At 43.5% G+C, this 12,820-nt stretch overlaps 2 protein-coding genes across 2 annotated transcripts; one reads left to right on the top strand and one right to left on the bottom strand.

Moving 5' to 3' along the window:
- Nucleotides 1-3,230: 3,230 nt before the first annotated feature.
- Nucleotides 3,231-4,580, bottom strand: LOC130114649 (dynein light chain roadblock-type 2-like). The gene is made up of 4 exons (XM_056282511.1): nucleotides 4,557-4,580; nucleotides 4,222-4,297; nucleotides 3,750-3,917; nucleotides 3,231-3,608 (listed from the first exon to the last, which is right to left on the bottom strand). The coding sequence occupies exons 1-4, from the start codon at nucleotides 4,578-4,580 to the stop codon at nucleotides 3,565-3,567; spliced, it is 312 nt and encodes a 103-aa protein (XP_056138486.1). The 3' UTR covers nucleotides 3,231-3,564.
- Nucleotides 4,581-4,694: 114 nt separating this feature from the next.
- On the top strand, nucleotides 4,695-12,072 carry psmd7 (proteasome 26S subunit, non-ATPase 7). Its single transcript, XM_056281883.1, has 8 exons — nucleotides 4,695-4,821; nucleotides 5,265-5,356; nucleotides 5,496-5,588; nucleotides 5,688-5,785; nucleotides 5,920-6,000; nucleotides 7,249-7,340; nucleotides 7,800-7,998; nucleotides 11,291-12,072. The coding sequence occupies exons 1-8, from the start codon at nucleotides 4,748-4,750 to the stop codon at nucleotides 11,546-11,548; spliced, it is 987 nt and encodes a 328-aa protein (XP_056137858.1). The 5' UTR covers nucleotides 4,695-4,747; the 3' UTR covers nucleotides 11,549-12,072.
- The last annotated feature ends 748 nt before the right edge of the window (nucleotides 12,073-12,820 follow it).

Here is a 12,820-nt window from a genome sequence, read left to right as displayed (position 1 = left end):
TGTGCCACAGTAGACCTTCTGTCAGCTCGGACCAGACAGGATAGCCTTCGTTGCCCTTGCACATCGATGAGCCTTGGGTGCCCAACACCCCGTCACCGGTCTGTGGTTTGTCCCTCCTCAAACCACTGTCAGCAGGTACTCACCACTGCTGACCAGGAGCACCACACAAGCCTCACCGTTTCAGAGATGCTCTGAGCCAGTCGTCTGGCCATAACAAGTTGGCTCTTGTCAAAGTCACTCAGGTGTTTACTCCTGCCCATTTCTCCTGCATCCAACACGGTGATTATGAGATCCGATTGTTCATGTACCATCTTATCTACCCAGACCTTGACATTTGCCCCTGTTTGGAGATGATCAGCATTATTCAGTTCACCTGTGAGTGGTCATAATGTTATGGCTCATCAGTGTATATCTTGCAGTGGTTCACATACTCTACTACTACTACTACTACTACTTTTGGCTGCTCCCATAAGGGGTCGCCACAGCAGATCATCCGTTTCCATCTCTTCCTGTCCTCTGCATCTTCCTCTGTCACGCCAGCCACCTGCATGTCCTCCCTCACCACATCCATAAACCTCCCCTTTGGCCTTCCTCTTCTCCTCTTCCCTGGCAGCTCCATATTCAGCATCCTTCTCCCAGTATACCCAGCATCTCTCCTCCACACATGTCCACACCATCTCAATCTTGCCTCTCTTGCTTTGTCTCCAAACCGTCCAACCTGAGCTGTCCTTCTAATATAATAGTTCCTAATCCTGTCCTTCTTTGTTACTCCCTGTGAAAATCTTATCATCTTCATCTCTGCCACCTCCAGCTCCTCCTCTGTCTCCAAACCATACAACATAGCTGGTCTCACAACCATCTTGTAAACCTTCCCTTTAACTCTTGCTGGTACCCTTCTGTCACACATCACTCCTGACACTCTTCTCCACCTACTCCACCCTGCCTGCACTCTCTTCTCCACCTCTCTTCTGCACTCCCCGTTACTTTGGACAGTTGACCCCAAGTATTTAAACTCATACGCCTTCATCATCTTTACTCCTTGCATCCTGACCATTCCACTGTCCTCCCTCCCATTCATGCATAGGTATTCCATCTTGCTCCTACTGACTTTCATTCCTCTTCTCTCCAGTGCATACCTCCACCTCTCCAGGCTCTCCTCCACCTGCACCCTACTCTCACTACAGATCACGATGACATCTGCAAACATCATCGTCCACGGAAACTCCTGCCTGATCTCATCCGTCAACCTGTCCATCACCATTGCAAACAAGAAAGGGCTCAGAGCTGATGCTTGATGTAATCCCACCTCCACCTTGACCCCATCTGTCATTCCAACCACACACCTCACACCTGTCACACTGCCCTCATACATATCCTGCACCACTCCTACATACTTCTCTGCAGCTCCTGACTTCCTCATACAATACCTCACCTCCTCTCTCGGATTCCCAGTAAATTTGTAATATTCAAGGTAAGAGTTTGTATTTGCACAGGAGTCATTTTTTAAGCAGCAGTAGTAGCATTTGTGTATGATAATGATATCCTGTTAGGTTAGCGAAGAATTCCTGAAAAAAGCTCAGGTGTTGTGTCTCTGTGCTGTACCAATAAGAAAAATCACCAGAAATAGTTTTTGGAACACAATCTCACTGTTATAGCAGATTAATTTTTGCACTGAGAACAAGGTGTAGCAAGCCATTCAGCACAGACTCCCATCAGTCCACAGTCCAAAGAGTCTGGGCTGTTTTGCCTCTCACTAAGCCACTTCCTGAACTCTACTTCCCCCTAACTGTAGAAGCTTCTGTCTGCCAGGGTCCAGCGTCCCTCTGATGAACCCTGCTTTTGTGTTCCTATCCACACCGCATTTCTAAACCCCATCTGGTCTCAACTCTGGTGCAGCATCTGTGTACCCGCTATGCTGTTAGCACCGGCCAGCTCAGGGTCCTTCTTTCTGCTCTAACTCGGTGCTTGAGACCGGCTGCTTCTACGTAGATGTAAGGAAGATCGGTGTGGACAAATTCTGTAAATAGAAAGATTGAACAACTAGAGGAGATCTCCTCCAGACGTACTGCATCTCCCCATCTCCGTACATGCCCACACAGACAGAAAACCCAGTGTTTTCCCTTTCATTATAAGACTTTTGTGCAGCGCCCAAGTTGATTGAACAGGAAATATGGGGAAAGAAGTTTTTAATATGCAGTGCTAAAGCTGAAAAATCTACCCAGTACAAACGTCTACCTGTCAGTCTTTGGATGTGCAGCCTCCTAGGCGGACCCTCACACGACCAACTCTAATATAAAATGACAGAGACCAGGCTGTCATCATTTCAAAGCCTTTATTAAAAGACTTCAAATGTGTTTAACTGTCACGGTTTTCATGATAGGAAATGAATGAAGGTGGATGGCTGCTCTGCTGGTTGACTCACTCATTCTAAAGCAATAAAACAACAGTAGGGAAACCAAGCTCAGCCATGGGAAATGTTCTATTGTAGCTACTGAGATGAATTCCAGCTGTGACTCTTCTTAATCCTACTCTTAAAATTCTGTTTTTATGGCAGAGTTTCAACTTTAGAGACTATAGCACTTCTGCGTGGCGGCGAGGTGAATAAGGGGAATTATTTTTGGTTCGTCCAGTGTTCCTCCAGTTCTCCGGTGCTGAGATCAGCAGTGAATGATTTGCTGGCTTGCGAAATATGATCGACTTCGCATTTACTTTTAGTTTCTGAGATTAGCCACGGACACACACACACACACACACAAGACCTGTCAGAGATAATAGCGTAGAACTACATTATTAGCCAATGGACATTCTAATAAATCTCAAATGGTCACTAGTTTTTAGCCAGTTTTCAACAATCTTTCACATGTGCTCATCTGAGAGAAACAAGAGACAGATCATCTATTCCATTTTCACCTGAGATGATAATGTCTTCAAAAACTGCAGTAGTATCTTGTTGTCATGGTCCTTGAGTTGTAAAACCCAAAATAGATTAGTTGTAAAACCTGAAAAGAAGCACCCTTCAATGTCCTTAGTGTAAGTAAACCTATTGCTTTTTTTCTCTGCTTCTCATTGTTTGGTTTCTGAATCACACACTGCCATGTCACGTAGCAGCTCTGCGCAGGTTCGCTCCCAAAGTTTGGATACCACATTTCTTGGAAAAACAGTCAGGGAATGTATTTTGTGTTTAGAAAAAGAGTTCAGCACAAAAAAATTGTCAGATATATAGGTAGGATATATATGTTGCTTTATTAAATACATTACTAGTGTTAAAGGCACAATCATTGCCATGGTGGCATTGTGCCATTACCAATTAATGATTGTGTCTCCTATATGAAAAATAAGGAATTATATTGAATATCAACACAGAGACATAGGAGGGAAGACATGCACAAAACTAGAACAAACAAAACCTTATGCCAAGTAAAAAAAAAAGTCACAAAAATGGAATTGACAATAAACAAATCAAACACTACTAAAAAGCTCCCTAAAGGTCCTTTTGCTTAAAAAAAGAAGCAAAGTTCACCATGTGACAAACCAAAGCCTGACTCTCATGAGCATGGCTGAAGGCTATTCACTTGGGTTCTGGATGACTATCAGCAGAAACTCGTTTTCTGGAGAACAGGGAAACAAAAGCAGAAAGGCGTTTAGCGACTATAATTAACACCTTTACTAATCAAAGTATTAAACGATTTTGCTCATGATTGTCGTGAAGTCAGTGATGTCTATGATGCCAAGACCTGCGCTACCCTTACCTGGTGCTACCATGATCTCATGTTTCCTGGAACGAATGCGGAGAAATGTGAGGTCATTCTGAGGGTCAATGTCTCGAATCGTGCTCCTGGCTTTCATGGTGAGCTGCTGCAGCAGTCCTGCATACTGAACAGTTGTGGAATTGTCAAAGGTAGTTCTTATTGGAATACCTAAAGGCAATAATAACGTTATTGTACCAGCTTTACAGTCAGGCAGGCAGTGTACCAAAACATCTATCACACATCAGGGGGACAAAATTATTCAAAGTGCAATTCAGTTGTATGCTAGGCATGAATGAATGAATAAGTGAATAAGTGAGTGAGTGAGTGAGTGAGTGAGTGAATGCCTTTATCTGTCATTGCATAGCTGTACAACGAAATTAAGTGCAACTCCCCAGTGGTACAAAGTAGAATGGAGAGGCCTAATAAAGAGAAGGAAGACCACACTATCTAGGTTGTCTGATTAATGACATACCCTCTGCATTAACAACTATAGTGCCAATCACACCCCTGTGTGTCTTGATCCTCTTCAACGTTTCCTCGGCTTCAACCTGAGGGACAGAGCAGAATACGTGTGCTTATCACATTTTACATAATAAACACCATAAAAAGGGGCTAACGCAACTAGCTAACGCAACTAGCTAAAGCAACCAACACAACAGTGACTGCATCTCTAAGATATTGGTTCGGCAGGTCACAGGTTTCAGTACAGTTTCTCATGTTTTCCTGAGTTGGCTGAGAAACAGACTGATACACATACAAAAGGCCTATTAAAATTCAATTAAAGGAGGCGCTTCTGATTATAATTACAGCCACCTGACACGACAGCGTCATGATAACTTGTTTCCTACCATTCTGCCAGGAGTGCGGCCAGCTGTCTGACGACGCCGTTCGCGTGCGTTTCTGCGTTGCCAAGAGAAACGGAAGTTACGTTGCCGTGAGCGGAAATCAAGTGTCGCCGTCGTTGTGTTGGCTGTTCGCTGTTTACCCTCGCCGCAAGAATGCCGGAGTTAGCAGTAGAAAATGTGGTTGTACATCCGCTCGTGTTACTAAGCGTGGTGGACCATTTTAACAGGTAAAGAACCCATGATAATAATTAATTGGTAGGATACTAGTGGTTAGCTATGTCTAGATTTATATTAGAGTTAGCACGCGTGCTAACGCTGCTGACTAGCTCGATGTGGTGCTAAGCTAACGCTAGCCGTGCTGAGTCAGAACCCCGTTGGGATGTAATGTTAGCTGTCAGCTGGACTACTGCAACCTGGCTAGTTAGCATGCTAACTTGATTTAGCTTATTGACGACCTGACGTTAGTTTAAAGTAGGACGCACCACTCTGTGATGTTCCACCTGGATTAATTAGTTGTTGAGTTATTACATTCATACTGGAGATATAACGTCTCACGTTGATTTGCCGAGAGTGATACAAAGAAAATGTCAAGAGGTTAGCATCCAATAACTAGCTAATGATACTTTCCTTGTTTTTTTTTCTCCATTCATTTGGCTCTTCAACCTCACAGAATAGGGAAAGTTGGCAACCAGAAACGAGTGGTTGGTGTTCTACTTGGGTCTTGGCAGAAAAAAATTCTTGATGTTTCAAATAGTTTTGCTGGTGAGTACTTTTTTGAGACTGTGTTTTAGCTGTGACTGTAAACATTAATTAAAACCTGCAAGCAAGATAGTCTCATTACACTTTCTCAGACAAATCCCCAGTCAAACTTGTTATTGTTAATAACACTGCTCTACACTAGTGCCATTTGACGAAGATGATAAGGATGACTCGGTGTGGTTCTTGGACCATGACTACCTGGAGAACATGTATGGCATGTTCAAGAAAGTTAATGGTAATCCACGGCCTACATCTACGCCTTTCATTGGAATCAACTAAAATGTTGCTATATTGTAGTGTCCTGATATGTTTATTTATTAATACTACATTTCAGCCAGAGAGAGAATTGTTGGATGGTACCACACAGGACCAAAACTGCATAAGAATGACATCGCCATCAATGAACTCGTCAAACAATACTGCACAAATTCAGTATGTAGCTTGTTTTCTGTTAGCAATTTTCTCAGCATAACATTCAGTTCGATGTGTCTTAATCACGCCTCACTATTCACACACATTCTCTTGTTGAATAACACCTCCCCTCTTTTATTTTTGTATTCTGCCAGGTGTTAGTCATCATTGATGTGAAGCCCAAAGATCTTGGCTTACCCACAGAAGCATACATCTCAGTGGAGGAAATACATGATGTAGGTGAACCAGGGATAGTGCAAATATAATTGGCATTCTGTAACTTATTATAGATTTAATTCATCATGCACTGGACTCCAAGAGTATTTCTACTGGAGAAGATCATTTCTGCAGTTGTTTGCTTCTGCCCACCAATTACACTGAAAATGTAATAAGTCAATGAACAAGTCTCCATAAACTTCAGTTTTGTCAATATAAAAGCCAAAACACCCCACTCCATTTCTCAGTGCCAAAATGGCCAAATTAAATATTGGCCAGTAGTGAGTACAATTGTATCTTTTGTGAAATGTTTCAGGGTGGTGATCTTTGCAAGTTTTCAGTTAGGGTGATTCCAGTCTTTGGACATATGGACCATGACCATATTCCTGGTCTGTTTCTTATAACACACCTGACAGTTAAATTCTATTTGGACACTAACTTGTAGATCTTAGCAGGTTGCCATCTTGTTTTTTGACAATCATTTACTTTAGAATATCTCTGAGAATGGGGCGTCCGGGTAGCGTGGCAGTCTATTCTGTTGCCTACCAACCCCATGTTACCGCCAGCTTTAGTCGGTCGTCCCTACAGACACAATTGGCCGTGTGTGTGTGTGTGTGTGTGTGTGTGTGTGTGTGTGGGTGGGAAGCTGGATGTGGGTGTGTGTCCTGGTCGCTGCACTAGCGTTTCCCTTGGTCGGTCGGGCCGCCTGTTCAGGGGAGAGGGGGAACTGGGGAGAATAGCGTGATCCTCCCACGCGTTACGTCCCCCTGGCTAAATGCTTCACTGTCAGGGGAGAAGAAGCAGCTGGCGACTCCACATGTATCGGTGGAGGCATGTGGTAGTCTGCAGCCCTCCCCGGATCAGCAGAGGGGGTGGAGCAGCGATCGGGATGGCTTGGAAGAGTGGGGTAATTGGCTGGATGCAATTGGGGAGAAAAAGGGAAGAAGAAAAAATTTCTGAGAATTAAGACGAGTCCACCAGTAAGGTTCGGACGAATCTTAATCTGTGCAAATACTATGACACACTGTGTGATCAGTGTGCCAACTGGGCCGAAGTTCTTTCAGTCTTTGGCTGATGCCACTAAAGAATACTCTCATTATTTGACAACCTGTACTCAGAAGTTGAATAGTCATTGTTATTTTACATCTGAAGTAATAACCTAACAGGTCTTAACAAAAAATGCCACTCCCCAAATATTGCCAGAGATTATTATGAAAATTTCTAATTGTTATTTTGTATTTGTGGTGGATGTTAATGTATCTATTCAGGATGGAACTCCAACATCCAAGACATTTGAACACGTCACCAGTGAGATTGGAGCTGAGGAAGCAGAGGAAGTTGGAGTAGAACACCTTCTCAGGTACACAACCATCCTCCTCTCTCAGGGGAAACAAACCCAAGCCCACTCTCACTGTTGTCTTGTTTCACCCCGTTTATTGTAAAGCGACTTTGAGTGTTAGAAGAACGCTATATAAGATTGACTTATTATTATTATTGAACTTGTGCTTCACAATTATGTCATCAATGAGACTTAATTTCTGCAACCGATAATAGAAGAATAGGCTATTGACATTGTTAAAATGGTGTTTCATAGGCAGTGTCTGCTGTAGTTAGAAATTAATTTTGGCTGGAAGTGCACAAAGTCGAGTGAAACCATTTTGGTCCCGAGGTTATTGAGACAGCATGTAACTGATAGTCTTTATCATAATTTTAGCCACATTTGTGCAGTTCTGGCACAAGATGCACACATGCATATATACATAGTTACATACATACAGGCTTAGTCACACCCTTCTCATTTATGGGATGCATTCCACAGAGACATCAAGGACACAACAGTAGGCACTCTGTCCCAGCGCATCACTAACCAGGTCCATGGCCTGAAGGGACTCAACTCTAAGCTACTGGACATTCGGTCCTACCTGGAGAGAGTGGCAGCAGGTAAACTGCCCATCAACCACCAGATCATTTACCAACTGCAGGATGTCTTCAACCTACTTCCAGATGTAAATCTGCTGGTAAGCTGTTTTCATGTTTCTGTGACATACAAGCCCTGTTTGGAAATGGGTGTCTTGCAATAAAGATTTTGCTTTATTTCAATAAAAGGAGTCACCTATTCTTAAACCAACCAAAGTAGCAGGGCCAAATATGATTTGTTAAGTGGTAAGATATCTTGCTTCATCTATTTTTTATTTATTTTGCTTAGATTAATTTTTGGGCAACTTTTGCCGTTGTTTGAGAGTGAAGTGGAGAGTGACAGGAAAGATAAGGTATAGAGCCAGGAGAAGACATTCAATAAAGGTTCTAGGATTGATTTAAATGCAGGACATTGCAGGTACCCGTGAGCCAACATGCTATGCGCTTTAATTGATTGAGCTGCCAGGACCCCTTGAATCTATTGATTGTATTAATATTAAAGTCGCTGTTGGCGATTTCAATTTGGAACACTTTTTGTAATGTTTGGTCAAACTCTTTCTAGAGCCCGACAGCTATCAAATGAGTAGATGCACTGAGAAAAAAAAAATCTTGTCTCTGTGGCCAACCTAGGCACTGTAAACACGCAGCATTTTCTTCTTCTTGGTTTTTATTGGTGGTTGGTCTCCAAAATATTGCATTACCGCCACCTACTGAAATGTAAGAACTTCACAGTACTGATTATTTCCATTGTACACCCAAAGTGATCCCATTCACGACGTTGTCCATACTATAACCCAGACCCAGCCTGAGTTAATGCAGATCCTTCCCACAGTGTAACATCTACAAGGCTCAGCGTTTTCAGTTTTTGCCGATTTTCACCGAAAAATACCCAGATTTTTAAACTGATTTTCACCCGGATTTTATGTTTCCATGGATCCAAAAGTTGTTCCTGTTCGTGTGAGGTTATGTAACAGTGTCCTCTTGTGGCAAAATTCGGCATGCCGGATGACTTTGAAAAATAAAAACCAAAAACACTGAGCCTTGAACATTTAGAACTTCTCCAACTATGTCAAAAACATTCAAATATCTCCTGGCAGCATCCAGCACCATCTTGAGTCTCTCCAACTTCCCCTTTATTCCAGCAGCGCAATTTATGACTATGGCAGTGAATGCCAAAAATCTTTTCTTGTCCATGCAGATATATTCTGGTCAGCTGCATTCCTTTTCTTCTGCAGTTCTTTTTGCACTTCCACTGTCTCATCATTTCTCTCCATTCTCTTAGCAGCTTCAGCATACGACAATCCCGTTTCTGCACTCATCTTATTCACTTACTCTTTCTTCATTCTTTTTGGACACTGTGCTGACCCCATATCATGATTTCCCTTGCAGTGTAGGCACTTTGCGCTTTCTCAACTTCACAATCATCAACATTGTAGTTATCCTTCCCACATCTCCCACGTCTTCTGACTCCATTACATATTGCAGCAATATGTCCATATTCTTGACATCCAAAACATCTTGAGAGGAGCTCTCATATGGCCTCACCCTGTAACTCACATAATCAAGATACATTCTTTACGGCAGTTCCCTTTCAAAAGTCAAAACACACAGACTTACTGTCCTCCTTCTCCCCTTCAAGGAATCCAGTCATTCTTCTTGCCTCACACACACCTGCAACATCCCAAAATGACTCAGCCTTTACTGACAGTGGCATGCCACTCATCGCTGCCTTCATCCTTGCTTTTGATCTAAGTGGGAAGCAAGTCACACAGAGATCACTTCTAAATACCTTGATTTTAAGGACTCTGTCTCTCTGAGATACAATCAGTGATAACCATCCCACTTCTAGTTATACTGATCGATCATTCTTCTCCAAATTTTTCCCCTACAAACTTGCCGACCTCATGTGGGTCCTTGAAAATCCCATCTTCTCTTGTCACAGCTATAATTTCAACGAGATACGTCTCCTCTGATCTCACTGACTGAATAGAATCGCTTGAGCAATTTGATGTAGTCTTCTCACTTTCAAACCTTCTCATGTCCTCATTGTCATTTATAGTTTTGCTCTCCAACTCTGGCGCCATTTTTGACATCTCTTGCTCTCTCCTCCCTTAGAAAATCTTCTCTGTACCCACTCCTTATCAGCATAGCAAGAGAGTTCTTTGCAAGCCAGCGTCTTCATTGGTCTCTACTTACTGTCAATCAGTTTACACCCCATGAGACTGTTAGTGAGGGGGCCGATTCTTTTGCAGTATGTATTCAGAACATAGCTAGCTCCTACTAACTTCTCCTCAGGATTGCTTACCCCCCCCCCCCCCAAGTTAAAATGGAAACAATCATGATTTTATCAGTGTGTATAGCAAGCATGGCACCCCATCAGCAGCCATAATCCTGAGCAGGCTTGCGTCTCTGTTACGCTGTTGACATTGCACAGAAAGATGACTTGTGGACAATCCTTGAATGTGATAACTTCCTGGTTTTCCTGTAGATGCATTTACTAATGCATCTACAATGCTACATCGTGCAGCTATATGTAGCATTGTTATTCACATGTCTTTATACAGCTGTATGTAGCCTTGATGTTCACATTTTCTTATACAGTGCAGCCTATTGACAAATCAGGAAGTTAGTTTTCACATTCACAGATTATCTGACAGTATCACGCCAAAGAACACAATTTCGGTAGTATTTCATAGACACAGAAAACTGCAGTGTGTAATGGCTGCAAATGGAGTGTTATCCCTTCTATCTAACCATCCATCCATCCGGATCGTTTCCCTTTAAGGGGGATTGAGTCCTTGCAGTGATCACTCAGTCGTTGACAGTGTGAATTTGATGGTTTGCATATTTGTTATCAATTGCACCTTGTCATTTCAGGGAAACCAAACCCTTCCTGTCTCTCCCTAAGATGTAGGAACACTGTAAACAGAAAACCAGTAACATTGTGATTTGTTTACCGTGTAAAGCTGATATTACACACCACGGCAGTATGAGCCGTGTATTGGCACCTTAACAGAAACAAACCCACATTTTGGCAAAATTTGCATCAAACTTGTGGGCTCAGTAGGTTCAGTAGTTTTTCAGGATATGCTCACAGAGTAGTTCATCTGCCTGTATGTCAGACAGGTCTGTATATAAGAGGTTAATTGAGAGATGAACTGTGTGCCTCATTGACCAACTGGGCCACTCCTGAATCACCCTGCCTTCCAAATGACACTAAAACCGCCATGTTAAAAAAGTTGCTTGAAAAGTTTGGGCACCACTGTCTATAACAGGGATAGGTTTGCCTTATATTACATTTTTACCCGTCAGGTCCTCCTATTGTTTTCAAGAATTATATTTGTGAAAGGAGTTGCGTTTTCTTGATGCAAAGTTGTAATGTTTTCATTGCAGGAGTTCACTAAAGCCTTCTACCTGAAGACCAATGACCAGATGCTGGTTGTTTACCTGGCCTCTCTCATCCGCTCAGTAGTGGCTCTGCACAACCTGATCAACAACAAGATTTCCAACCGAGATGCAGAGAGGAAGGAGGGACAGGAGAAGGAAGAAGGCAAGAAAGAGAAGAAAGATGATAAGGAGAAGAAGGAGGAGAAAAACAAGGAGAAGGAAAAAGGGGATGTCACCAAGAAAGATGAGAAGAAGAAGAAATAAGTGTTTTCTGCTACCAGTGGTGCCCAACCCTGCCGGTTTTCACTGCAGCCCTGATTTAACACGTCTGAGTCAATTAATCAAAGTCTTGGTCAGTAGCTAGTTAGTAGAATCAGGTGTGTTAAATCAGGGTCGGGGTGAAAAACGGCAGGATGGTAGCACTCCAGGAGCAGGGTTGGGCACCAATGTGCTAGACTGTCACTCAAATCATACCTTCTTCATGCTGATGGTGCTCCAATTTAGTCCTGAGTACAGTTTATTAAATGGGTCTCATGCTAAAAGTAGGGCTCTATATGGAGGGTGGTGTCACTTGAGATTTGGCCTTGCAGTCTGAACAGGCACTCGAGACTTTCGATGTCGTACGGAGGACGAGATGGTGTTTCTGTCATTTGTGTTCTTTACTGAAAGAACATGTATATTCTGTTTTCGCAGTTTGCTCCCGGTGTTGTAAAACACCTTGTTTTGCTATTTTGTAAGTTGGAGAAAATGTTTCTCAATCACATTAAATTGGGATTATATTAAAGGTTTTTCGGGTTGCCTGCCTCAACTATGGTGGTATGTTGTAAGAACTTTATCTGAATGGAAAAAGGATGAAATATGGGCATCTCATCCATCCATCATCCATCCAGCCATCCATCACCCATCCAGCCGTCCATCATCCATCATCCAAGCCGCTTATCCTGCTGTCCGGGTCGCGGCCGGGGATGCTGCAGCCTACCCCAGCGTCGTTGGGCTCGTCTCAGTAAAAGTGAATTCACTCTGAAAGCCTGACAGAACTACACACTGGAGATGGAGACGTTCTGGGCGAGGAGCAGCCGAACCTGACCCAGCAGCACCGCCGTGATCGAGGGGTCCATAACAGACGGAGACAACCCCCAGACAAGACACAGTAAACACAATAAAACGACACAGACGAACAAGTCGGTGTCTTATAAGGAGGCTGCAGCTCTACCAGGGGTCCCGCTGCCGGGACTGGTACCGTGTGGCACAGCCTCCTGCAGCCTCCTGCAGCCTCCTGCAGCCTCCTGCAGCCTCCTGCAGCCTCCTGCAGCCTCCTGCAGCCTCCTGCAGCCTCCTGCAGCCTCCTGCAGCCACACACACACACTATCTAGCAGTATTCTTATCTCATAGCGTCGCCATAAGCTACTCGAAGCTTCTGTAAACTTGCTTCTTTGAAAAGCTGCGTCACACTTCTTCTTCTTCTGCTGCTGCTGCTGCTGGGCACCGGTACCGACGGTACCGCGGCTGCCGCTTGCGCTCCTGCAGGCTGCGTCC

The sequence above is a fragment of the Lampris incognitus genome, chromosome 6 (genome assembly GCF_029633865.1).
Source record: "Lampris incognitus isolate fLamInc1 chromosome 6, fLamInc1.hap2, whole genome shotgun sequence".
NCBI lineage: Eukaryota > Metazoa > Chordata > Actinopteri > Lampriformes > Lampridae > Lampris > Lampris incognitus.
This window is presented reverse-complemented; position numbering and strand designations above follow the sequence as displayed.

Coding starts and splice junctions, on each gene's coding strand:
- LOC130114649 (XM_056282511.1), bottom strand. CDS start 4,580: ATGACGCTGTCGTGTCAGGTGGCT. Junction 4,298..4,556: donor CGCTGTCGTGTCAGGTGGCT/GTAATTATAATC, acceptor TCTGTCCCTCAG/GTTGAAGCCGAGGAAACGTT. Junction 3,609..3,749: donor TGAGATCATGGTAGCACCAG/GTAAGGGTAGCG, acceptor CCTGTTCTCCAG/AAAACGAGTTTCTGCTGATA.
- psmd7 (XM_056281883.1), top strand. CDS start 4,748: ATGCCGGAGTTAGCAGTAGAAAATGTGGTTGTACATCCGCTCGTGTTA. Junction 4,822..5,264: donor GTGGTGGACCATTTTAACAG/GTAAAGAACCCA, acceptor TCAACCTCACAG/AATAGGGAAAGTTGGCAACC. Junction 6,001..7,248: donor CAGTGGAGGAAATACATGAT/GTAGGTGAACCA, acceptor GTATCTATTCAG/GATGGAACTCCAACATCCAA.